Here is a 24,884-nt window from a genome sequence, read left to right as displayed (position 1 = left end):
GGCACCTTCAAGAGAGCGTTATGGTGAACACCTATACATTAGCATGGGAAAAAGATTTGAATAAATGTTTGCCATTTCACCCTTTCTCCCACAGCTCAAGAATCAGAACACAGCTTGCATTTAACTGCTCTCCCTGCAATTCTAACTGCCGCTACCTTTCCCTGATCACAAGCTGGAAGAAGCTCACTGTTGGTTCAAACCAATGTTTGACAGCCTACAGCTACAACTTGTGAAAAACCACCAGCCATTGAATCTGGAAGAGAGCATCTCCAAGAAGGTGTTCAAGAAAACACATTCAATTTCAAAGGCAAAACAAAGAGAACAAACTCAGCAAAGTACTTGAGACCTCACAATAACTCAGAATTTCAGTTACCTAAACTTTATTCCATCCCTTAAACAAGTATGGAGAGCAGACTCCTCTTCCAATTCTAGCAGCTAAAATATCCTATGTACAAGATAGCTTCAAAAAACTGTCTCTACTTAGAAAAGTAATGTTGCATGTACTCCGTGTTTTGTTGATACTCATAAATCAAGTTTTTGACTGAAAACTAACTCCCACTGTATTTTTTCTCCGTACTCAACTGTTTCAGCCCCCAAACCTTTACAGATAGCCTTTCAAAAAGCCACGCTTACCTTGTTTGCGTAGATTCCTCAGCTGTCTCCATAACTGGCAGCTCTTACATAGCTTTGTTAACAGCTTTCTAGGAGACTTATATATTAAGCTATTAAAACTATAATCTCTATTTTTTGGTGGTGGGGATCACAGAAGTTCCACAATCCAATAACATCTCCATAAAACATTTTACTCCCAGAAGAAAAGGCCACCAGATCTTCCCGCTTAGACCTCTATGGAGAGCAGAATAAAGGCCCACCCCAAGCTCACCAGCAGAAATGCCTACCTGAGCTGGCCAGGAAATGAGCTCACCTGGGTGATTTGCAGCCCAGAGCCACTTGCATGTGCCACAACCAGGGGAAACATGACCTGCCTCCAGCAGACTCTGCAAGCACCCAGGTGCTGGAAGAATCAGGAACCTTACCTGATGCAAGATACTTCTCTATCTCTGAGAAGGCCTTGCAAATAAAGGTGCTTACTCACAGGTGGGGAACCCAGGAATAGTTGTTTCAATTGTAAATTACCTCATACCTCTCACCATTGTTACAGGGATTGTTTTGCATGAGTGACAAGCTTTCTAACAGAATTATCCTTTTGACTCAGATGCTTTGCATCATGAGGCTTCGTAACAATTATTTTTTACATATCACTGCTAATGCATTACATTTTTGCTTTCATCACTTTTACCAGTTTTTGAATAAGGCCTGGCAAGTGCTATCAAAACAAATCTCAGATCGGTTTACAGACGGGTCAGGTGAATTGCTGAAAGCAGTCATACATCTGTGGCTAGATGCTGACGTGTGACTAGGACAGGGAGGAACTGGCAGGACTGGCTTCTAATGATAAATGGCGTCAGGGTCACGAGAGAACAAAAGCCTTGGGCTGTCTTAGCAGCATATAAGGAATTCATTAGGTGTGCAATGTTATACCTTTATAAGAATCAATGGAATTTAACTTCTCTTACATGTTCTCTCTGGAACAACAAGCTGGGATAAGAGTACTAGACTTACGTTGTAATAAGCTGAAGATGATTTTAAAACTGACAGTGGTTGTACTTCTTTGGACCAGCTATCTGCATCATGGCTTACTCAGCCATGTGGCCCTGCCAGTATGACCTATCTTCAGTACAAGCGTGTTGTACTCTGGTCTGCTGCAACAGAGCTGACTGCCCTCTCCTTTGTGACCAATGGTATTACTTATTTCTGTGGGATCTATACATGTTATTGTCAATATCTGTTCAGTGAGGGAAGTCTTGTGTACTTCTGGAGCCTGGGAGTAGCCCAAGGATGCAGTGGCATTAAGTCACCCTGCTCCTACAGAAATCTGGTCCTAAACTATAACTTCACACAATAGTAGCCTGGACTAATTCTTAAAGACCTGATATTAAAGAGACCTCCTTTCAGCAGATGGATACTGTGAGGGCGAGGGTGGCTGAGCACTGTGAAAGCCAGCAAATATTTTTCATTCACCTGATCTTCATCAAGTTGTGCAGCTGAAAAGCAGGCCTATGCAGCGTGACTTTAGATTCATCCCAGTCAAACTAGTTCTTTCAGAGATCATCTGGCACTCACTGCACCTGTTCCTTACACTGACCTAGATGATTTAGCACAACCTGCATGTCTCCACCTCCAGTGCCCCCAGCCAAACAGCAGCCAAAACTACATTAGTTTTGCTTGGCATTAACTCAAAGTGTAATCATTGTTGACAAAGTCTTCTAGAAGTGCTCTTAGCATTTTTAATGCCTTAGGTTTTTAATGAATGAATCCTTATTGAATGTGTAAGTAGGTTGCCTAACGAGAGACAAATGGCTGTTACCACCCCATGCAAGAGAAAAAGCACACTGCAGCTGCACTGCATGGCTTGTTGGCAGGGTAACAGAACCAACCACCCCCAGGATTCCCACTGCAGGAGTTCTTACAAAGGCATAATGGATCTCAAGGGCTGGCTATGCACACCTCCCTTGTTCCAGAATCCTCTGCTGTCTTTAGTACTATTTCATCTACACTTACTTTATATATTGATATATCGAGTCTGATTATATGCCTGCAGCCATTAAACTTGGTATTTAAGTTTGCACATAATATTTCATTATACATTCAACACATACTGTTGCTTCTACACTTATTTGGGTTTTCAGGAAAAAAGAAACATTAAGACAGTGCAATTGTAAAGCATTTCTGTACCACAGCCCCTCCTACCTTTAACGCTACCTTAAGGCTTGGCTGTGTCTGCCTTAACAAGCAATGCAGCTCTGCAGGATGCACACAGAATGAAACAGCTCTTCCAAACGTCCAGGACATGTTTTAGATAGACTTTTACTTCTGATTTGATAGGACTAAATTACAGGAGAAACTGAGAGACAGCTCATTAGTGTTCAACTGAGAACCAGCAGTAAGAAGAAAACATGAAGTCTCCTTTGTGCTAAGACAACTATAATGAAGCAAATGATGCAATCATACCAATTAAAAATAAAGGATATAAAGCCTGTATCTCTGTTAAAGTTACAAAAATGCTACTTCTTTACAAAAGATTTGGGGAAAACCACCATATAAAATCCATTCAAGCATCAGAAGTCCATTATAAATGTGATCTTGTAATTCTACTCTTTATAGCTGCAAAAAAGACGTATAGTAAATTAACGCTTTGCTGCCATTTGCAGGATCAACAGCTGAGTTCTACATTGGTAGCTTTTCCATGGTGGCTGATAGTTGCTAAGCCTGACAGTCACATGTTCTACTATATTCACAGTATTGAAAAATTCATCTTCTAAACATTGTGGGTTGGGTTTCTTTTTTTGTTATTTTTTCTTCCTCCCAGTCTGTGGCCACTGGTGAACATGGATAATTAGTAGCTTTCTACAATCTTCAATGCATATAAATACAACTAAACTGGTATTTGGTTCCTAAAACAAGCAGTAAATGCTTTGACGGGCAGCCTCTTACATATGCCTTTAGTGTCTTATATAAAATATCTCTTTAGCAACAAAAAACTAACAAATGCCATAATTAAGTCAAGTAGTTTGGTAATATACGTAATAATCGACTGAAACTGTTACTAATTCTTCTATTTTATAAAATACATAAGCAATAGGATTCTGAGCATTTCAGACTCAGTTTTGGAAAAAAGTAATGCAAAGGGAAACTGCATACTGGACCTCTGGCTTCTGTTTCCAAAGCATTAGTTCAATACTGAGTGCTGAGGACTGTGCTTCCTAGGACATGATAAGCCTATTTCAAGTGAAGACAGAGGAGTCATTCACTGCGAGAAGAAAAAAAAAATAATCAGAAGAGTTACAAGATGTGAAGAGACCAATAAGCGACAGGGAAAACTTAAACTGAGACTTTTTACACCAAGCTGATACAATAATGTCACATTTGTACACACACTGTGAGTCAGCGCAAGTTTACACAGCAAACAGTTGGCTGTCATGTCACAGATGGTGATGAGATAGCACAGAGATTACAAAATGAAACAGAGGTGATGGAGTCATTCTCTTCCTTATGCATTTTCTATACTACAGACTGACATATAAACGAAAAAAACATTTCAGTTATTTCTGCAAATTTAGCAAGGACTTGGATTCGGGCAGTGTTTCCTAGTTCATCTGGTAAACTAGTCCTAGTAAACATGCTGTGCTTTCCAGAGTTGGTGAGACTTTCATTGTATTTGACTCTCATCTCTGCATTCTCAGTATGGCCCAGCACTTCCCTACTGAAGCACACATGCAAGATACTGTTATGTAACATCTGATCTGAGATAAAATTTGTCTTAGCTTTAAAATTAGCACAGACAATTCCACGAGACTCATTTCTGAAGCACTGATTGGAGCATGAAGCATAAACACACGAAAGTGAGCTGAAAGTAAAAAGTAGATAGCTGTCATAGGGTAAACAACAAGTGCTCGGGAAGCAACAGCATGGCTGGATTTCTATTCAGCATACTTTCTCAGCCTTATTTTGCTTTAGCAATGAACCCTGCCTGTATATCCATATAGCTATATAATCTTTACTGCTCTCTCGCTAGGTTGGGAGCTGCCTGCTTCTACCACTCTGTGCTGCTGTTCAGCTGTCACAACTACTTAAAAATCCAGACTGTATGCAACATTCAACAACAAGCTAAATGATATTATTTTTTCTGTTTGGAAGCTTCATTGTTGTTTTTTTTTCCTAAGGAAGAGTAAACAAGCAAGTAAACAAGAGTAAACTAAGCACAAACAATCATTAACTTTAGAATTTTTATTAACAAGTTCAGAAGGACAAAAGTAACATGGATTTCAATGAAACAGAAATCAACCTTGTAGCAGAACAGCTGCAAGGAATATGAACTCCTAGCAACACCGAACACTTAAATGATCTCAGAAGTACCGAGTTTTCCATCCTGTAGAAATTAGTACAAGCCCATTTCTTTCTTCTTCATTACAGTACAACCTTGCTTGTAAGTATTTCTAGTATTGCACACGGAAAACTTTTCTAAAGAAAATATTGGGCCTCAGTTTTCACTGTTCTATTCTACACAAAAGATCAAGCAGTTCATCAATGTTTGTCAGCCTTGTGCTCAGAGCAAACTGTTTCCATCTATACGTGATGTAGTTCAAACGTCAGAAGTAGAAAAAGTCTATATACAGCATACAAACTATACACAGCACAAGCCACATCTTTGACCACATACAGAAAAAGATGTGCACAAAATCAGTTTCCCAGCACTGCATGATGCAAGAGTTAATACAAAGGCTATCATTTCTACCTGCCACAATCTTCATCACACAACTGCGTAAGTGTATAACATCTTTTGAGCCATTCTGGTATTTCCACTGCTGTGATAAATAAGTGACAAGTTAAAGGCAGTATCTCTCCTCAAGTCTGTCTGATCGGTTTCTATTCCCTGTAAAAATAATAAAAAGTTATCTATATGCAAAGATGGTTTAAAAGTGAAACTTAAGTAGCTGTTAGAGTGCAATCTAATCACATATTATTACTTTACACGGACACTTAGGTGCATAGAAACTAAAGCATCCCTTCCACCTGCTATTAATCACTGAAGAATTGTAGTTGTGATATACTCAAAATATTAGCTGTAAATTAGGTAGCCAAATCATAGAGCAGTAATGCATTATCCAAATTTGTATTTGTAGGTAACATATTTGTTTCTACAACCAGAACATGAATGCTGCTTTATCTTTCATGTCATCAAAGTAATGCTGCTTTGAACTCACAATATCAACTATCACCAACCTTTTTTCACTTACCAATCTTTCCCATTGTAAGTTTTCTACCTGCTCGTGCCCAAGCTAGGCAACAAACTTCCAGTCATAAAATACTGCACGCAATACAGATTAAGTTCAGCTATTCAGGTAAAGTTTGGCAACCTTCTTTTTGCTGCTAATGCAAGCCTATTAGTAAATCCCTCCAAATGTATGTCTTTGAAATTAACACATGCACAACAGGTAACAATCAGATCTGGGTTTTCAGTGTCAGAGAATTCCACCACGAATTGTTCTCAACTACACAGATCCTAAGTACTTAACTACGGCTGAGAAATTAACATTGACCTGACCACTTGCAGTATGCAGCTCAGAAAGATACTGTACCTCCAAGGTGAGAGGAGGAAGCTCAAGTACTTTTTGGTAATAGTGGATTGCCAGATGCAGTAGCCCCAGCTGGTGAAGGCCACGGCCAAGGTTGTAGAAAGTTTCTTGACACGGTCCACGCAGGTCCAAATAGCGGTGAAGGAAGGAGAATCCCTGTACACATTTTACACACATGGTGAATGTTCCCGTTAAGAAGACAGCTATAAAATACACTGGATGCTAATATATGATGCTAAACGATGCTTATATGATGCTAAAAAATGAATGGCATTAGACCAGAACTGCCTCCAATAAAAAAAAAAAAAGATAAAGATACAGTATTATATTAAAATGCAGTGTTTTGCTTTACGCTGAACGAATCTTGTGGGAAGCTTAAGAATAGGAAGAAGAGAGGAATTCAGAAGGAAAAAAATTGGAGCAGAGTTTTTCATCCTTTCCTGTGCAGAAACTTAAATTTCTTTTATTAATGCTTTGGAATATGCTGGTTCCATTGCCAACTGTGGCCTTTCTTTCAGCGATCGTGTTGGTAGACAGAGAAGACAGCTCTGTCAACATGAGGAATTAGTTCAGAAACTAGCAGCTAATGATCTTGCTTTATGTCACCAGTGTGTTTCTATGGCTGAATTATTAATCAACTACAATAGGAACAGGAGAGGATGTAAAAATAAACTGTCATAAAAGCAAGTACTGAGAGAGAAAAACAGGGAGAAGTATCACCAGAGGGTAACATAAATAGGACACGTTATAAAGGAGAACGCAGCAGTCTAGATAAGAAAGGCAAGCTGACTACAGAAAGAAGTGGCTGAACATACTAAAATTAGGCCAAAGTTTGAAAACTTCAAATACTCTAAGTTGGATACTAAGATAATTGGTCTTGTTTTAGAGAGATCTGCACCTTTTGTCACAATCTAAGTAAAAGCCAAATTCTTAACAGGCTAGAAATATATGAGAGCTTAAGGTCCTAACCACATTCTGCTGACTCTGAGCTCAGAGGCCACAGGAGTTTAAAGGAATTTCAGTGCTGAAGGAGAGTACAGGGAATGACTTTCAAGATTCCATTTGGGCACAATCAGCCTGTGGTTTGTAACTGCATCTGGCAGATGAAAGAAAAATATGAATAAGAAAGCTGAAAAACTGAAGGTAGCCTAAATCGGAGCCTGCGAGATCTTTGCAATGAGAGCTATATAGAGGCACCAAAAAGAGGAAGAGAAAAAGATGACAGAAAAAAACCAACCACATTTAATGCCTTCTAAGTCTGGAAAGTTTTAAGAAAACTATGGAGCTTATGAGACATGTCCATTTAGGGTATGTGGCATAGATTCTACTCTGTGGCACTTCTTCAAAACTGAATAACAAGTTTAACAAAGCAAAAAGAAATCCAATCTACAGCCACTGAGACTGGAATTAGTAATGTTTCACAAACATGGGTGTCTACTACAATAACCACTGTGTAAAAAAAAAAACAACAACACAGAACAAGCTACCTTTAGGTAAGAGAAGATGAGATTCAGCCAAAACATAGTTCAGAAGCACACTCATCTGTATTTGTGTTTCACTATTTCTCTTTTGAAATGCTGCTTGAAATGCCGTTATTTACGCACAACATGTTGCAGTCCCACCTGTCTATAAATACAAAGCCAGGACACACTACAGGTAAAAATCATCACATACTAGTTTACCTGTACCAGAAGAGCGTGCCTTTTCAACACGTATTTCTGAGAAGCCATGTGGATAAAGGTTAAGCCAATACAAAGACTGTAGAGAGGTTCATCTGGGTTTGCACGAAAGGCTTGCACGTACTGTCCTAAAAGCAAACAGCAAATTTAACGTGTGAGCTAAGAAAAAAAATAACAGTTTAATATTCCTACTTTAAAGTATTCATTAAAAAAATACCACTAAGAAATCATTACATTTTCAGCACTCCTTGGGATTCTGAAGGAAGAACACAAGCTGTGAGGTAAAAATGTAAACACAAAACTATCAGGCACAGAAAGCAAACAAGGTCCTTGCTAGGATTTATATCTGCAATGTGTGGAGAATTAACACCACATGCAACAGACAGGTTTTGGAAGTTCAGTTTCATTATTTTGGTTAAGCTGTCTGTTTATGCAGTTGAAATAAAGACACAGAAAAGAACAATCATTCCCCTATATATTAAACAGTGAGAAACAAACCGAACAAATTAAAAAAAAAGTATTGCCTAAGAGCATTGGAAAGATAAATGACATAGCGACACACTACTGTCTCTAGCACAGTGTGACCCCTTGGCCATGAATAAGACTTTCCTGCATTACACTGAAAACAAATAATTGCTGCTGCTGAACATCAATGGAACACGCATCTCCATCTCCAACACGTCTCAATTATGACACCTGGAGGCATCTTAAAACAACAGGCTTACTTCCAAGGCGTGTTAAACATGTCCAATCAACATTATTTGCTATTTAAATTATTCTGGTTTCATCTTTCCTCATCTTTATTACCATCAGCCCTCTGTTATCTTTACAAGTTGGTTATCTTTGCTATGCATCCTAAACTTGAGAAAAAAAAAAAAAAAAAAAAAAAATCAGCTTAATTCTTATTAGGAAAACTGCACTGATGCTTTCATTTGGTACAACACAATCAAACCACCAGGTTAATACTATGAAGCCATGCAGAAATTTGTGATATATGAAAAAATGACTGTTTCTTGCATAAAAAACAAAAACAAAAAAGAGTATAGACTTGTATTTGCTAAAATTAGAAGACTAAGGACATTACCAAGAGCATGCTTGAAGCTGCCAGATACAAACGCATTGTGCCCATTTAGGACACACAGTGCATGATTATCCGGATTTTTCAGCATTAAGCGGAGACAAAAGCGATGGTGACGGACATCCTGAGATTGCATAGTAACTTGATTGAAGATGTTCCACAGCTGAGGTTTATTGACATTTTCCATTACCATTATTCTACAGAACGAAAACCATACGAGAAATTAGTAAACACTACACAGTAAATGCTACACCTGCAATAAAAACAGCTTAAGTGACTGAGGGAAAGCTGGCGATGAAAGACAGAACCAAGGGTTTGAGACTAATCAAACATCCTACTGCACTATACGTTATTTTGTAATCAAAGGCCATGAGCAACTCCTTGTGCTTCAGCAGGCTTATCTGTTTCAGGGAAAGCTGGAAAGCACTAACCTCCCTCCTTCAGAAATCCAGCAGTACGACTACAGCCTTGGGGGAAGTAGAGAACAGATTGCTCTGCCTTCTCAGTTCCCTACCTGATATAGTTGTAGGCTTTTCTGAAGTTCTTGTCCAGGATTGCAGCGGAAAGCCCGAAGTATTCCAGCTCCTTGCGCTTCTGTCTGTCATCGTAAAATGAGTAATATTCCAGTGAGGAATCTACTAGTAGCTCAGCCTCCTTGTACCGGGAGAGGTCACACAGGGAATATATAGCCTTCAGGAGAAGGTTCCACCAGTCATCCTTTGTCAAAACACTCGTGAGAACAGCAAAAATCGCTGAAAATATTGAAGGCATTAAGTCAACAAAGTTGAAACAAGAGAGAAAATCTTTAAAAAGAAAAAAAAAGCACACAAAAATGTGCACACAAACTGATCTTTTAAGAAAAGTCTCAGCATTAACTGGCAAAATAAAAGTAAATAATTCACTTCTTTTTCCACTTTTAAGAGCATTTTATAAAAAGGCAAAATTGGGAACAAATGATAAGAAATACATTTTGATTTGTAAACACAGCAAAGGAATGCATTAAAGTTACTCCTCTTCATCTTTCAAACAGTGCTGAAAAAACTGTAGTGTGGTTTAACTGAGTCTGTTCAGTTCAATAATCACGTGGCTCTTAAAAGAGATACACATTTCTGTTATTTTCTAGAGCTGCATGCATTACGTATTTGTGCTGAGAGGAATGCTGGGACCATATGGTCTCTATATGTCCTTCTCTATCTGAATTATTCAGTAATTTTATTATTTTTCTCTGAATGAGCATTGCTCCCTGAAGCTATATTACCTCATATTTGCTGCCTTCCTTGCCCTAGAAATACGACGACGTTTGCACAGATTTAGCAAGCAAAATACTAACATTGGTTTCATTTTCAAGATAAAGAAGTTAATCTTGTTGCTTTGTTTTTAATAAACATTTGTTACCTTTCGCATCACAGTTTGCTGCCTCCTGGTCATCATTGTCAGAAATTTTATTCCTTGGCACCTTAATAAGGTAGAGGTGCCTCTCTCCAGACTTGGAGCTAGATATCAAACACACCTGAGCTCTGCTCATTGCTACCTAGAGACAAATTTAAAGGCAGCATTTCAAATCACAGTAATAAATCCCATCTCAGATACAGCGTTACGACGATGCTCACATGGCCTGCTAAAACAGTCTGCTGCTTAGAAATGCCAAACAGAGCAAGATCACACAAGATAACATTCCCTATAGGTATATTATCTCTGCATTGTCTCATACTTCACTGCAAACTGGGCTATGCAGAAGAAAGACAGAAACTCTTCCAATGACTGCATGACTTCTCCTGGGAATGGAACATCCCTGCACATATTCAAATCAAAACTATTTGCATAGAGGCAGAACAAAAACAACACCATTCTGCCAGTATCAATTCTAGAAGGATGTGGATGGTCAACTATTCAGCCAGTGTAATAGAACAGAAATGGATCAAATCAAATGGATAGAATCAAGGCTTAAATATTCCCCTCCCTCACTTCTGAGTGAAAGAAGGGAAAATAATAAAACAGATAACACTGCTGTATTTGTTAACTAAGTAAATTCTTCCTTGCTCATTAAATAACATCATAGATTACATAATTCAACATGAAGTTATTAAAATACAATCTAGTATCCAAACAAAAGTAAATCTGAAAAAAGCATTATGTTGACTCCTAAACAGATAAGAAGCAACTTCAGCACTTGCCATGCTCTCCGTATATTCAGAAACAGGGAGTTGAAATAAATGTATTGAGAATTATATTCACAAATGATGCTCTGTTCTGAAGAGCAAAAAACAACATGGTTACAGGCCCCAAGAATAAGAAGGCTCTCCGCAGGATTTCCATCCAACAAAACTATGAAAATACTTGCATATCAAAACCACTAGTTTTGTTCCTCAGCTTGTTCGCCCCTTGTCTTAACCCAACTTGTAGCTGTCCAGTTTGGTAAAGCTGTCCAGTTTGGTAAAGCAAAGACAGGCTTACCTTCAACAGCATTGCCAGCATAGTCAGTAAAGTGTCTACGTAACCATACATTTTGCCTTGGGAATACAGCAGAGTAGAACGATGGAGGAGTAACTTTAATTCCTAGGTAACACCAAATATCATTATTCAACCAGTCACAAAAAATGAAACAAACAATTATTAATGCAACACAGAATTAATAGAACTGTCAAATCTGCTAGAAAACCACACGTGTCGATCTCTGGTCCTACACCATTAACATCTTTGAATACTACCGTAGTCTGTCAAATACCATATCCTGAACTGGAAGCAAAGAAAACACCTTGCTCACCTGCTGGGCAGCATTGGCATCCTGAGCCAGTGTATCTGGATCATACATTTGTTCCAGAGCCTCCAGAGCTTTCTCAGGCCGGCCCAGTTGCTGCTGTAGTGTTGAAAGTGAGATTCTTGCATCCAGATGCAATGGAGCAAGATCAACAACCTTAGCATAGCTCTCTGCGGCACGCTCCATGTGTCCCAAAGCCTTCAAGCACTCTAGATATACCATACAACACACCATATACTTAAATGGCAGAAAAAGAAGATTAAATGCTAGCAAAATAGTTAACATACTTTCCAGGTGCTCTTCCAGTTAAAACCACTTGATACATATATTATTAAAGTGAAAACGTTCAGAAATAAGCACTGATGCATCTGTAGATCCACTTAAGCATCATCAGTTGATACAAAATGGAATGCAGAAGAGAAGCTGTTCATTTAGATGAAAATAAAGTATTCGTAGCTGAAGGTAATCTCAGTCTCCAACAAGGACAAAGCCCTCACGGCAGGGTTGCCGTAGTAAACTTCAGTTATAGTTTTGCAAATACAAATTATTGTTCAACATGTGCATCTAAATTCCAGTGATCTCAGATAAAGTTCCCTGGAAATACTCAGCACTGTGCTACCATCCCTCAGTACCACGTTTTTCAGCAGCCCCCCCTTAACCTGCATGCCGAAGCCAGACGACAGCCAAGTTGTATCGTTCAGAACAGACGAGGGCACTCAAGAGAGGCAGGGCTGAGTTGTATTCTCCAACATCCAGAAATGCCTCTGCAACATCCAAATACAAGTCACCCATTTCTTCTGGATTTTGTTCCACCAGAGTGGTCAAGAGAGGCTTTAAAAGCAAGCAAACAAACAAAATACTAAAACCCACAGACAGTCACCAACAACACTGCTTTAAGATCTGCTTTCAGAAGCTCCTTTTTAGGCTATAATTTTTATGCAGTTTGCATTTTGAGCCATACTTCTTTCACTTCAATATTACTTTAGAAGTGAAAGATAAAGATTTGAATTTCACAACTGCTGAAAAAGCCACATTTTACTGTTCCAGACATTTTACATTATACTCATCCTATCTTTCATAAGACCATTAAGATCTATTAGGGCTTGAAAACAAAGTCAAGGTATGCTCCTTAGTGTTCCAGATTTGGTAGCGTGGTCCCTGGCCTAACACAGCCCACAGTTTTTCAGTTACTGCCCCTTGGAAATATTTTCAGCTGAAGGCATAACATATAAGGACAAAAATACCATTTCAGCTACAAGAGGTTTGCTAGGTGTCTGTCTTGGCGTGGAAGGAAAGCAACAAGAATCCCCAAAGCCCTCTTAATGACCTCAGTCATATGAAGACAGGAAAAAAAATCATTTGCGTTGTTAATTTATCCCCTGACTTCTGAGTTTGTTTCTACTTACATTGAGAGGCTCTAGGATGTTCAAGTGTACCAAGCACACCATCAGCTTGACTGTGATGTCTATGGGAACCCCTTCAGGTATACAGCAGCTAACCTTCTCCACAGCTGTGGAAAGAAGAAAAAATTTTCTCTGAGCCCTTAAGCTTTAACAACCATTTCACAGAGCCCCACCAGCCTATGGTGAGCTACAAAGAGAAGAATACTCAGACTCTAGCATATGTTGGTGTAGGCCTGCTCTCTTCCCTTCTTTTATAACTTATCTCTAGCTGGAAGAAGTTCGTTCTCATCTCCCTGATCCTTACCATTTTATCTGAAATATCAAGAGCTATCACAGTCTGCACTGACTTCAACAGCAGGATCTGTATGATGTGTTCAGTGTTCCCCCTCTGGGCTTGTTTTGTAAAGCTTTTCTTTAGGAATAAAGGCACCCGTAACCTCTTCTCTTCACTTTCTCTAGGAAATATCCTATATTAAGCTATTTTTCCCTATTAAACTAAGTGCTATGTATCAAGGAGCTGGCTGTACTTGTATACAGTTAGATACAGATAACTACAGAACATTATGTTACACATAGAACAAATGCAATCTGATCAGAATGAAAGCATGAGTGCTACCAAACTGGTACAAACTTCCCTATTGCATTTCCTGCACAACCAGTCACTACACATCCAAAGCACTGTGTTCAAGTTCTCCTTTACCTTACTTCTTACACTGAACATTCAAAGGGTGACCATTAAAACCTGATAAAATAGTGACTTCCAACTCAAGGCTATCCTGTGATCTTCTACATCCACATACAGTTACAGCAAATCACAGCGTGCAGATTACTTCATCATCCTCACCCAGCACGAGAGTAGTCATTCACCTACTGGTAAATTCACACAGAAATAAAGAATTTTATTTTCAAACTGGGTATAAGCCCTGGGAGAATGTTCTGACTTTGGTGGCTGGATGCGTTAACAGTAAATTCTGAGTAAAGATGACAGGATGCAAGGAACCTGTCCTGGATCAAGCCCTATTTCCCTACTGCTAGAAACTCTCATGATTTTGCTATGATTCCAACCTGATTCCTGAGTATATGATCAGTTCATAGATTTCTACCAGATTCAGCAACTCAGCTACTTACCTGCAGCACTTGATTCAACAGCTGGATCACCTTGGTTGTCAGTCACTGCCTCCTGGCTTTCCTCAGTTTCTACCACTGCTGCTGTATCATCTAAAGGGAAAGAGATTACCCTCAGTAGCACCAGCTAAGGCAAGAATTACTTAGCTGTGAACACCAATAAAGTGTGGATTATACCTATGATAGCTTTGGACTCGATTACCAAAACAACTGTCCTGTTCAATTACAGAACAGACTGCTACAGAGCTGGCATGCTGGGGTCACTCTACAGCCCAAACAGAAACACCTTTAGACTTGAGTGATGGCTTTCATGAAACAGATTTCTTAAAGAGGACCTGTTTCACTCAAGTCAAAATTGCAGACAAATACCCCTAGATATCTGCACATCACAACATTTAAATGTTCAGGAAAATAAGTATAATTTACAGCATATTAGTTTCAGGTCAAAGCTGGATGTTCTTGAGAATAGATAACACAAACTTTATCAGATTTTTTTTCAGAAGTTATTTAGCTAGCAGAAATAAATAACTGGCCTGACATCATCACTCAGAGGAATGTTTAGAACTTTAAAAGGCCCCCGATTGCAGGGAAGGTAGTCCTTGTCCCTAATGAGTCACCAGAGCTAATTGGACATCAGAGTAACTCCTCAGAGAACGTTGAGGTCATGCAATGTAACTCATTAAAGACACTGAAGAGTTTCAGAAGTGAAACTCTCTGTCAATATGTGTCAAAACACACCTATGAGTTGAAGAGGTAATGGAAAGAAAAACGTCACACTAGATGAACAGAAGAAAAACGTCATAGGAGATGAACAGAAGGGCCATACTGACCATCTGTTAACTACTTACCTTTTTTCTCCTCAGCAGGACTTTTTTCTGATGCTTTCCTTTCAAGAACAATTCCTGCATAATCAGTAATAACCTAAAACAGAAGAATAACTCAGATCATTTAAAAGGCTTTAAGGATATATGCAGCAATCAGCCTATGTGGCAGTTTCTTCAGATATCACAGAGGTTGTCAGAAGAAAGGCAGCCTTTCTTTCACTTAGGGCTAGCTCACTAGTATAGGGTTTCATCACCCTATGTCTTTATCCACTATTTTTGGTCTAATCAGCAGCTCCTTAGGAAATAAAACAGTAACTTCCATCATAACTGGAAAAGTTTTGTTTAAACATTTTTAGCTCCTTTTTATAGCATTTAGAAGATAGGTATAGAAAGCAAATCACCACGTAAACAGCTAAATTTTCCATAGATTTTTCAAAGTGCTCATCCTAACACAACACAATGAAACTGCACAGTTCATCTCAGTTTAAAACAGATAAAACAAGATTCACAGCTACCTACAGTCAGACGTTTTACAAAAGCCCTGCTCATGCATTATAACCTCAGTAAAACCAGCACAATTCAACAGAACAATTTAGTAAGGAAATGAAACTCAAGACAGACTAGTCGAGACATTCACTTGTCCACAGAGGGCTGCGAGAGGAGAAACACAGAAGTGCAAAGGATTGTTGGTTTGAGATCCAGTGCCATTTGGCATTTTCATTCAAGAATTGTAAAGTAAATATTTAGGTAATAATTACCATTGCCAAAACAAGAGTGTCAAATAAACACATGGCCCTCCATTTACTAACTTAAATACAGATTCAGCTATCCAGGAACAAGAAACACCATCAGAGCAAGAGACCTGAGGAGAACCATCAGAAAGAAACACAGAACAGTTCTACAACTGAGTGCTGCATTAACAAATCTTGTACCCAAATACTGAGTACAGAGAATTACCTGTTTGAATTTTTAAAATAGAAAGAGATACACAGGGAAGAGTTGGTAGAACTGCCTGCAGGCTTGTAATGCTTTACACTGACAAAGAACAAAAAACCTTATGTAGGAAAAATATGAAGTAAAATCAGCAAATAAGGATGTTTAGAAGGAGAAGGTCCCAATTGTTAGTGGCTCTTCACTCTAATTTGGGGAACTATAATGGTCAGATCGTTACAATGTTCTTCTCAAAGCCAGACCAAACCAAATAGGAAACACGCACAGAAGTGAGGGGTAATAACCACAAGAATGAATTGGGAATAGAGATGTGATCTTCTCAAATTCCTTAAGTCTCAGAGCTGAATCTTGTGTACTGGAATGCGTGCTTGATATTTAAAGCAAAAATTATTAGTTATATCACGGGTATACCAGATAAAGCACAAGCGTGTGGGCATGTGAAGCATTAAGCCATTTGGTGCCACTCTTTTAAGCTTCACCTTATTGAATGCCCTTTGCTGGTAGTACAACAGACCCAAAATCAGCTTATAGCTATCCCCTGGCTACTGAGGTTATGGTAGTTGTAGAGAAGGAGAGAAAAGATCCCAAAACTTTAAATGTGGAACAGCAAAAGAGTCTTATCAGCCCCAGCGTTAACTTCAGTGCTGATTACCACAGAACTAATTGGAAGCAACCTGATCAGCTCTATTGCTACAGAAATACGACTGTATTTAAGAACTGCAGGAATATAAACTGTCCATCCTGCGTGGCAGTTGCTGAACACAACAGGCAAATGCACGTAGTTCTCCATACCGCCAATGCTTTGTCATACTGCTTGGAGGAAATATACAGTTCAGCTGCTATATTAACATCTTCCATGGAGACGAGGCTCTGATGTTTAGTAAAGGCTTCTTCTATGATCTCAATAGCAGAGGCAGCATCATTGGCTTCATAATAACTCCTATGAAATGCAGACAAGACATACTAAGTATCTGAGATAATTAACAAGAGGTACTTTGATCACAAGCAAAAGGTTTTTCGTATTTCTTTGCTTTTACTTTTGTTAATCAGCAGAGCTTGCTCCAAAAGTAATTCCTTCTATTTGTTTCCATGGAAACTACAAAAGAGACAAAGAACACAATAGCACTATTTGATAGAGCGAATTCCCAGTTACAAAACACTGTTTTTCAATGGAGGCATCACCACTAGCTCTGCATTTTCATTAGCAATAAATGAGAGCCTGAATGCCACACTTGCAAAAATCCACATGGCCATTCACAACGTGGCTCATCCTTCACACAGTTGTCATCACTGAAATGCACCACCCACTGCCTCACTGGGCTCACATCCACTCTTTGGTCTCCACAAACATTCAGTAAGTGTTGATGGAAGTCAGTGGGTGCCATTTTTTCCCTGTGGAGGAACTTTGTCACATCTTTGCTTCATCCACACTTCCATGGTCAGACACTGTTTTGTCAAACTGCCCCTCTGCTGCCATCTCTCACACCCCAACAACGTGTAATGGGATATGGGGGGAAAGTTCAGCTTCTACTGCCACACCACCAACATCTGCTTCTGACATCATGGGCCAACATCATAAAATAGGAGGCGTGACTTTCAGAGCAGAACTCATGTATTCATTAGGGAGGATAAACTATGAAAAACAGTGAGAAATATGGTAGTTTGATTTTCCTTACAATTTTTGACAATGTTTTATGTGTTTCAAATAATTACCAATAATCCTCTCTATAAGATCTTATAATCCTCTATATGCTAGGAAATAACAGCAGTTTTCATTACACAATCTCTCACCTCAAGCCACTTATCAGCAGTGTATAGTATTAACCTGGTCTGACAGAAAATGCCAACAATCACATTGTAATACTTCTTGCATTTTTTTTTAAAGGTACATTTCATGACCAAGAAAATCAAAAGACTTATCTACTGGCTCTCAAACAGTCCAATGACATCTTTCTGTAAGTTATACATGAGAAAGTAGTTAGCTTACTAAGAGCTATAAGAGCGACACATTTAACTATCAACCTCCTCTGCCACAGGATAACTTCTATGACTTGATCTGCACCCATTTGCAGAAAAGGGGAAGATGTCTACTTGCTCCAGCAACAAATCAGAACCCACACATACTATTGTGCTGAAGACTGCATTTTACACTGAATAGTTTCTTCCATGCAGAGTTATCAGCAGTACGGTTCTGAGTCTCTAGTGATATTACACAGATACAGAAATGTACTGTATTTGTATACAATTGTATACTATAGGCTTTTTTGTAGTTGATACCTGTATTTTACTCTCCTACTCTAAGAGAGTACAACACTTCTGTGATGATGCACTGACTGTGCACAGAATACTTCCCACAAGTCAGGAGCTGGAAACATCACAGTACTTGAGGGGTGTGCGCTTGCATGTTCATCACCCCCCAGCAGATACACCCCTGTGCCCCAATCTCAGCTGCGTACCCAACCTGAATCAGCAAAAGAGCTCAGTAATGCCAGACTTCGAGAAGCTTTGGGAAACCAAACTGTACCATTTTTGAAGCCCAACTTACTTTGCCATGTCTCTAGCCAACTGCATAAACCGCTCTCCATCAGAGGGAGACAGAAGATTCAAAATACGCCTGTAGCCGTCCATAGCCAACTTATGTTCCCCCAGCTGCTCATACAGGCTTGATCTCTCCCATAGATAACGCACATTGGTTGGGTCGTACTTCAAAGCTGTAACAAGGAGAAGCATGCTAGTAGTCAAGCTGAGCAAAAAAGCAATAACAGATTTCACATTCATCTACACCACTGCCAAAGCCCTGGCAAATATCAGCAGTTTCTAACTAGATAACAGCTAACAGAAAAAGCAGTATTTACATCCTGAGGGAAGCAAAACAGATTGCAAAACACATACATGCTCCTGGTGAAACAGATTCAACTAAGACTCTTTTTTATTCTCCAAAATCATAAGGTAACACGACTGACAGAATGTCAGCAGACACGTTATTACACACAAAAGCTTTCTGTAAGAAAAGGACATCATCCTACATTAAAGGTTCATGGATCTTTTACCAATGTCTGGACAGAGGTAGCAGAATCCTAACAAACTGCAACAAACTAAAACAGAAAGCAGAAGAAAATATAGCGATTGTCATCAGCACCCAACATTTCCTTTAAAATATTAAAATTACTGCTACATTACCTTTTGCATAGCAAAAAATAGCCTGTTTAATATTGTCCTGCTCCAGTGACATCTCTGCCAGCCTGACCCATTCCTCTGTATTGCTAGGATTCAAGTGAGCAGCAATCAGTTCAAACTGTAATGACTTCTCCATATCACCCTGGTCTTCATAGATCATGGCAAGAGTGGAGAAAGGCTCGTGAGCAAGAGGAGCTACAAAAAGACAAAGAGAACAGTTCAGAACTATTGTTTTAAGAACTACATGACAACAAGTAACTTGACTTTCTTCAAACTACAGATATCACAGGTATATGAAAAATCAACATCATTGTTTCAATTCAGAAAATAAATTTTGCAGGCAGGTTTCCAGTTCCTTTTCTTAAATCATTGAAGAGGTTGACTGAACCTCACAACAACTATTTGCAGTGGTTTTTTTTTTTTTTTTTTTTTTTTTTTTTTAAACATCAGAAGTCATGCCAATGGCTCTGCATTTTCCTTCTAGTTCTACAAAGACAATAAAAGTAATGTGTGTAAAGCTGCAGAATTAGGGTGCTACTTTCTTCTCAAAAGCAAAACACCACCGGAAACGCACCACATACTTCTAAATTTCATGCTAGTTACACAATGACACCCTGTGTGCTGAGTATTTTCCTCACCAGGGAAGCCACAGTGAATTTCCTGATACACGTGGCAATTTCATCCCATTTCTGAAACCAAAATCTTATACCACTCTAAAATACCTTGTCGAATGATTTCCATGCACATCAGAATAGCTTCCTCCCGTTCTCCTCGAGCAAACCTGATATTGGCCTCTCCCATTAGACCCCTCAATGCACGAGGAAGCTTGCTGCGAGGCCTTTTCTCCTAAACAGAAAAGAGAAACTATTTCTACCAATGATTCGGTTATGTCCAAATTCAGGAGACCTCAGTTACACTTGTGCTTCAAACAACCAAACAACAAACTATTTAAGGGCGAGTTCAAATGACTGACCAAGGTATTTGCTGATTTTCATAACTGACAGAGTAACTCCAATACCTAACACAAATAAAATCCAGACACTGGAAAAGACTCACTTCATTATTTCTGAAAGTTTTCAAACAGGAACCTACAGTAATTTTCTAGAAAACCAGAAAGGACACACCAACTTAAGCAGAAGCATCCTACACAGCATTATTTTCAGGCAAGCCTCTCAGCAATAGCTAAGATGGCACAAAGCAGCATTTATTTACTATACTTCATGAAACACAGAGTAGTTAGGTGAAGGTATAAATACTTGCTTTCATCATTTTCTTAGTCTCTCGGTTAAGTACCATCTCCAACACAAAAACATCTCCAGCTGTGGGTTGCTCAGTAGTTTCTTCCTCTTCTTCTTCCTCTTCCTCTTCATCCTCCTCCTCATCTTCATTTTCCCCAATCATGGACGCAAAGACCCGATGAACAGATTTACTGACGCCATCTGCAGTTTCTCCTGGTTGAGAAAGTAACAGAAAAGGTTTATGTGTGCTACATTATCAGGACAAGTGCACAGAAAACAGAATTCTTCACAATTAGTAGCCTACTTGAGAGAGCTGTTCTATAAGAAAAAGGCCTTCAGAAATGTAGAAGACTTCTATGCAACCTCTAGTATTTTCAAATGCTGTCTTACTCATCAACGGTGCTTCGTATCCCACAGCTTCTAACATTTTTTGGATATTTGATAAGAAAGCATGGGGGAACACACAGAACGAAGCAATAGTTTATTCTACACTCTTCACAAACAACAGAAGAGAAGCAATTTTCAAGCACAGTGGATGGAATAAAGCTTTTCAGCTGAAGAGGCCAAGCGAGCAGACAATTACACCAAACAATAATGCAGTGCTCAATTTTTAGAGGTAATTTAAAATAAGATCCTTTCACCACTCTATCCATGACAATGAGTACCTCTTAACCCATGTAAATGCAAAATCCAGATTACTAACATAACTCCAGAAAAATAACGTAAACAAATGCATAAGGCTATATGTCCAAAATAAACATGCTTAAAGCACATAATATTAAAACCTTTCATTACTAACTTACCCCAGGGTCATAACTGTGCACAGATCTATTTCCAGTAAAAATGGACTAAAAGCAATCATTTTCTGTATGCTCCTCTTTCTCTGCTTGCCAATGAAACATTGAAAGGGTAGAGATGGTGGATTGGGCATCTAAAGATTTGATAACGGTCCATCCATAATACAAAGCCAGTACTGAAAAATAAACCTACTGCCAACAAACTAGAGGGATTTGGGTACTACAGCTGGATTTATACCTTTTACAGCCTTATAAATGTCATAGATTCATAGAACCACACAATGGCTTCAGTTGAAAAAGACCTCAAGGATCATCAAGTTCCAACCCCCGTGCCACAGGCAGCACTGCTCTTACACATGGTTGTTTTTATTCTTAGCCAATATATTATTCAATACTCAACACAAAATAGTCAATATTCTTATTGAATATAATGTTGTTTTTATTCTGACTTAGATATAAAGTGTCTAAAAATCAAGACTATCTTCTACTCCTCCCCAATCCAAAACATATAGTTTTTAACCTAATTTCACCTTTATTTCAGCTTTGAACATCAGTGTTTCAAAAGTGATTTCAACACTGACCTTTTCTAACCTCCTTCTTCCAAGTATCTTAAGTGTGATTCTTCCAGTAACTCTTTATATAAACAAAAGCAATACATACTATCAACGCAACCTTTTTTAAACTGCTTTTTAGACTCCTGCATTCTCTGTAATAAGAGCAGAAGTAACATTTCTCATGCATTTTCTCTTTGATAAGCACCACGTGCATGAAAAGACATGTAACAGAGCAGGTGAAATACAGAGCCGAAGACCACAGCTTGGAACTGTGTCAGAAACATCAGCTAAAAGAAGGGAACTGCACACATCTGGCTCCAGCCCCACCTGTAGCATTCTGTTTGCTTTTGCAGAATAAGGTCTGGCCATTCTCTCAAAATCAAGGCAACGCTAAGGCACGTTCTGTGTGAGACAATTTAAGGCCTATTTGCCTATTTTGATACTTAAAGGAGAAGAAAAAAAAATATATCAAAAAATAAACGGTAATAAATAATAAATAAATGAACAGAAAAACTATGAGAATTTGCAATGAAAGTAAAAAATGAATCACAGAATACTACAAGTGAGAAAGAACCCATAAGGATCACGGAGTCCAACTCTGTACAAGAACCAACTTGCAGAAATCAAGGACTGCACTCTGCTATCTCACAGCACTGGCAATCCCACGAGATGTGCCCAGCCACTGCATGAAACGTGCTCTAAAGGTGTCTGAAGCAGACTGCAGCACTGTGAGGCCCAAGCTCAAATCCAGAACCTGAGGAGTGGGATAACTAATCAGTGATACATATGAAACAAAGTGCTGCTTCTACCACTTCCTGAGATCCTTACATTACGCAGAATTCCTGAATAATTTGGTGTTACTGGGATGTAGTTCTACAGAGATCTTTCATTCAGATAGTCAGGAATATCCAGCAGAAGACAGAGAGATAAACCAGAGTCCTCTAAGCCAAAGAATAAAAAAACTATTAACAACTTTAAAAAAAAAAAAAAAAACCCTTCTATTTTGAGCTGTTTTATTTTCCTTTAGATGGTGGGGGGGAAGAAAACTCCCACACAGCACAATCAAATATCCCTAAGCCCGTTCATCTCAGCCAAGAAGGCTAGCAGAGATGAGCACAGAATCACAGAATCACCAAGGTTGGAAAAGACCTACAAGATCATCCAGTCCAACCATCCACCCATCACCAATAATTCTCACTAAACCATATCCCTCAACACAAAATCTAAACGTTCCTTGAACACTTCCAGGGTCAGTGACTCCACCACCTCCCTGGGCAGCCCATTCCACTGCCTGACCACCCTTTCAGAGAGGTAGTATTTCCTAACATCCAGCCTAAATCTCCCTTGGTGCATCTTGAAGCCATTCCCTCTAGTCCTATCACCATTTACACGAGAGAAGAGGCCGACCCCAGCTCACTACAACCTCCCTTCAGGCAGTTACAGAGAGCAATAAGGTCTCTGCTGAGCCTCCTCTTCTCCAGACTAAACAATCCCAGCTCCTTCAGCTGAACCTCATAAGCCCTGCGCTCCAGATCCCTCACAGCTTTGTTGCCCTTCTTTGAACCCACTCCAGAGCCTCAATGTGTTTCTTGCAGCGAGGGGCCCAAAACTGGACTTGAGGAATGGCCTGGCCGGAGCTGAATACAGGGGGAAAAACTCCCATACAACACAATCAAATATCCCAACTTTCTTTTGTCGCAACCAAGAAGGCTAGCAGATGAGCACAGAAAACCAAAACAAAACACAGGCAGAAAACTTTCTGAGATATGTATTTGTAACTTCAGTAAATGACAGAGACCATGTGGTTACAAAGCCAAGAGGATGTTCCAAAGAAAAAAAGACGACCAGATCCAGTCCCTAAGACTAGTGAACAAAGTTAAAGCCTACATATGCAAAAAAAATCCTACAAAGGCATGCACTCTGTGTGCTTCGTTACCCACAGGTTCAGCAGAAACAGACAGGTTTTTAAAGAAGTTCAACTATTAGAGAGCAAATGCTTTCAGTCACCTTTAGAGTACATTTCTTGCCAAAACCACCACAGTAATATTTACCATCTGTTTCATCCTGGCTTTGGGACTTCCCAGCTGCCTTTCTGGATGAAGAGGGCGCATCTATGTCGTCGGTGTTCTCCTCAGCAGATGCATTCTCACTGTCCTACACACACCAACAACGTTAGTTACCAGATTTGCCACATGCCTCACTCCTGTTTCCCCTGATGTTTGGGATTAGCGTTCAGACCAGGGCTTTCAGCTTTTGCACTGCAAGTGAAACAGGTGTGCTAAGGGCTGTATCTTCAAATTAAACAGAAATCTCAGCAACACCTGCTTTCAGACATTCACATTCTAATCAACGAGGGGTGACTCAGGTGGTGACTGTTCACACGACTGCCGGCTGAAGAGGCCGTCGTTCACGCCGCATTACGCTGAAATAAGATGGTAGGGTTCAGCGTATAAACTAAGGTAAAAAACTAAGGTAAGGTAAGGCGAACTCTTTTAGAAGCCTGCATTTTTTGAACACAAAAGACCTCAGCTGCACTCCTCGTAGCACTACGAGGTTGCTCTGGACGGTACTCGTCCCTCGGTTGCAGCGCGTCCCGCCGTAGCCGCACAGCTCTCCTCAATGCTGCGGCGGCAAGGAACGCAGAGCGGGCAGAGCTTCTCCGGGCACTTCGCCGCGCTCGCGCACCTGCCTCCCCACGTACCTGCTGGGAAGCCAGCAGCGGCACACGCCGGATGACGGCCCACCGGCACCCGCCGGCCGGGCGCGGGGTAGCGTCTGCGCCGCCCTAGGTGCCGCCCCGCCTCCTCCCGACCCGGGCCCCCTCGCAGGCCGCCCCGCGACGCAGAGGAGGCCGCGCCGCTCCCGCCCGGCCCGTCCGACCTTCTCGCGGCTCTTGCGCTCCTCCCGCCGCCGCTCGAACTCCTCGAAGGAGATCTTCCCTTCCAGATAATCGATCAGCTCCGGGCTGAACCCCGACATCGCGCTGGGCCGGCCGGATGAAGTGCCGAGGGCGGAACGCGGTGCTCCGGCTATGGCGCCCGCCACGCCCCGCGTCTCGCGCTCGGGTTCCGCGCTGCCGCGGTGCGGCCCGGACCCCGCAGCC

At 40.1% G+C, this 24,884-nt stretch overlaps 1 protein-coding gene across 2 annotated transcripts; it reads right to left on the bottom strand.

The window, feature by feature from the left end:
- Window positions 1-4,833: 4,833 nt before the first annotated feature.
- On the bottom strand, window positions 4,834-24,813 carry GTF3C3 (general transcription factor IIIC subunit 3). 2 transcript variants are annotated; one of them, XM_042874899.1, is made up of 19 exons: window positions 24,662-24,813; window positions 23,833-23,935; window positions 20,453-20,643; window positions 19,915-20,038; window positions 19,196-19,387; window positions 18,561-18,726; window positions 16,808-16,955; window positions 15,089-15,161; window positions 14,244-14,333; window positions 13,119-13,222; window positions 12,372-12,543; window positions 11,719-11,921; window positions 11,409-11,510; window positions 10,350-10,485; window positions 9,469-9,706; window positions 8,961-9,151; window positions 7,880-8,004; window positions 6,201-6,353; window positions 4,834-5,494 (listed from the first exon to the last, which is right to left on the bottom strand). In XM_042874899.1, the coding sequence occupies exons 1-19, from the start codon at window positions 24,758-24,760 to the stop codon at window positions 5,372-5,374; spliced, it is 2,733 nt and encodes a 910-aa protein (XP_042730833.1). In that variant the 5' UTR covers window positions 24,761-24,813; the 3' UTR covers window positions 4,834-5,371. The 2 variants fall into 2 exon arrangements, with proteins under 2 accessions (XP_042730833.1, XP_042730834.1); XM_042874900.1 differs by lacking the exons at window positions 4,834-5,494; window positions 6,201-6,353; window positions 7,880-8,004; ... (1 more) ...; window positions 10,350-10,485; window positions 11,409-11,510 and having other exon boundaries at window positions 9,590-9,706.
- Between the last annotated feature and the right edge of the window lie 71 nt (window positions 24,814-24,884).

The sequence above is a fragment of the Lagopus leucura genome, unplaced genomic scaffold (genome assembly GCF_019238085.1).
Source record: "Lagopus leucura isolate 7727_CA_CO unplaced genomic scaffold, USGS_WTPT01 Super-Scaffold_100012, whole genome shotgun sequence".
NCBI lineage: Eukaryota > Metazoa > Chordata > Aves > Galliformes > Phasianidae > Lagopus > Lagopus leucura.
The sequence above is the reverse complement of the archived record's forward strand: the minus strand, read 5'-3'. Positions and strand labels throughout refer to the sequence as shown.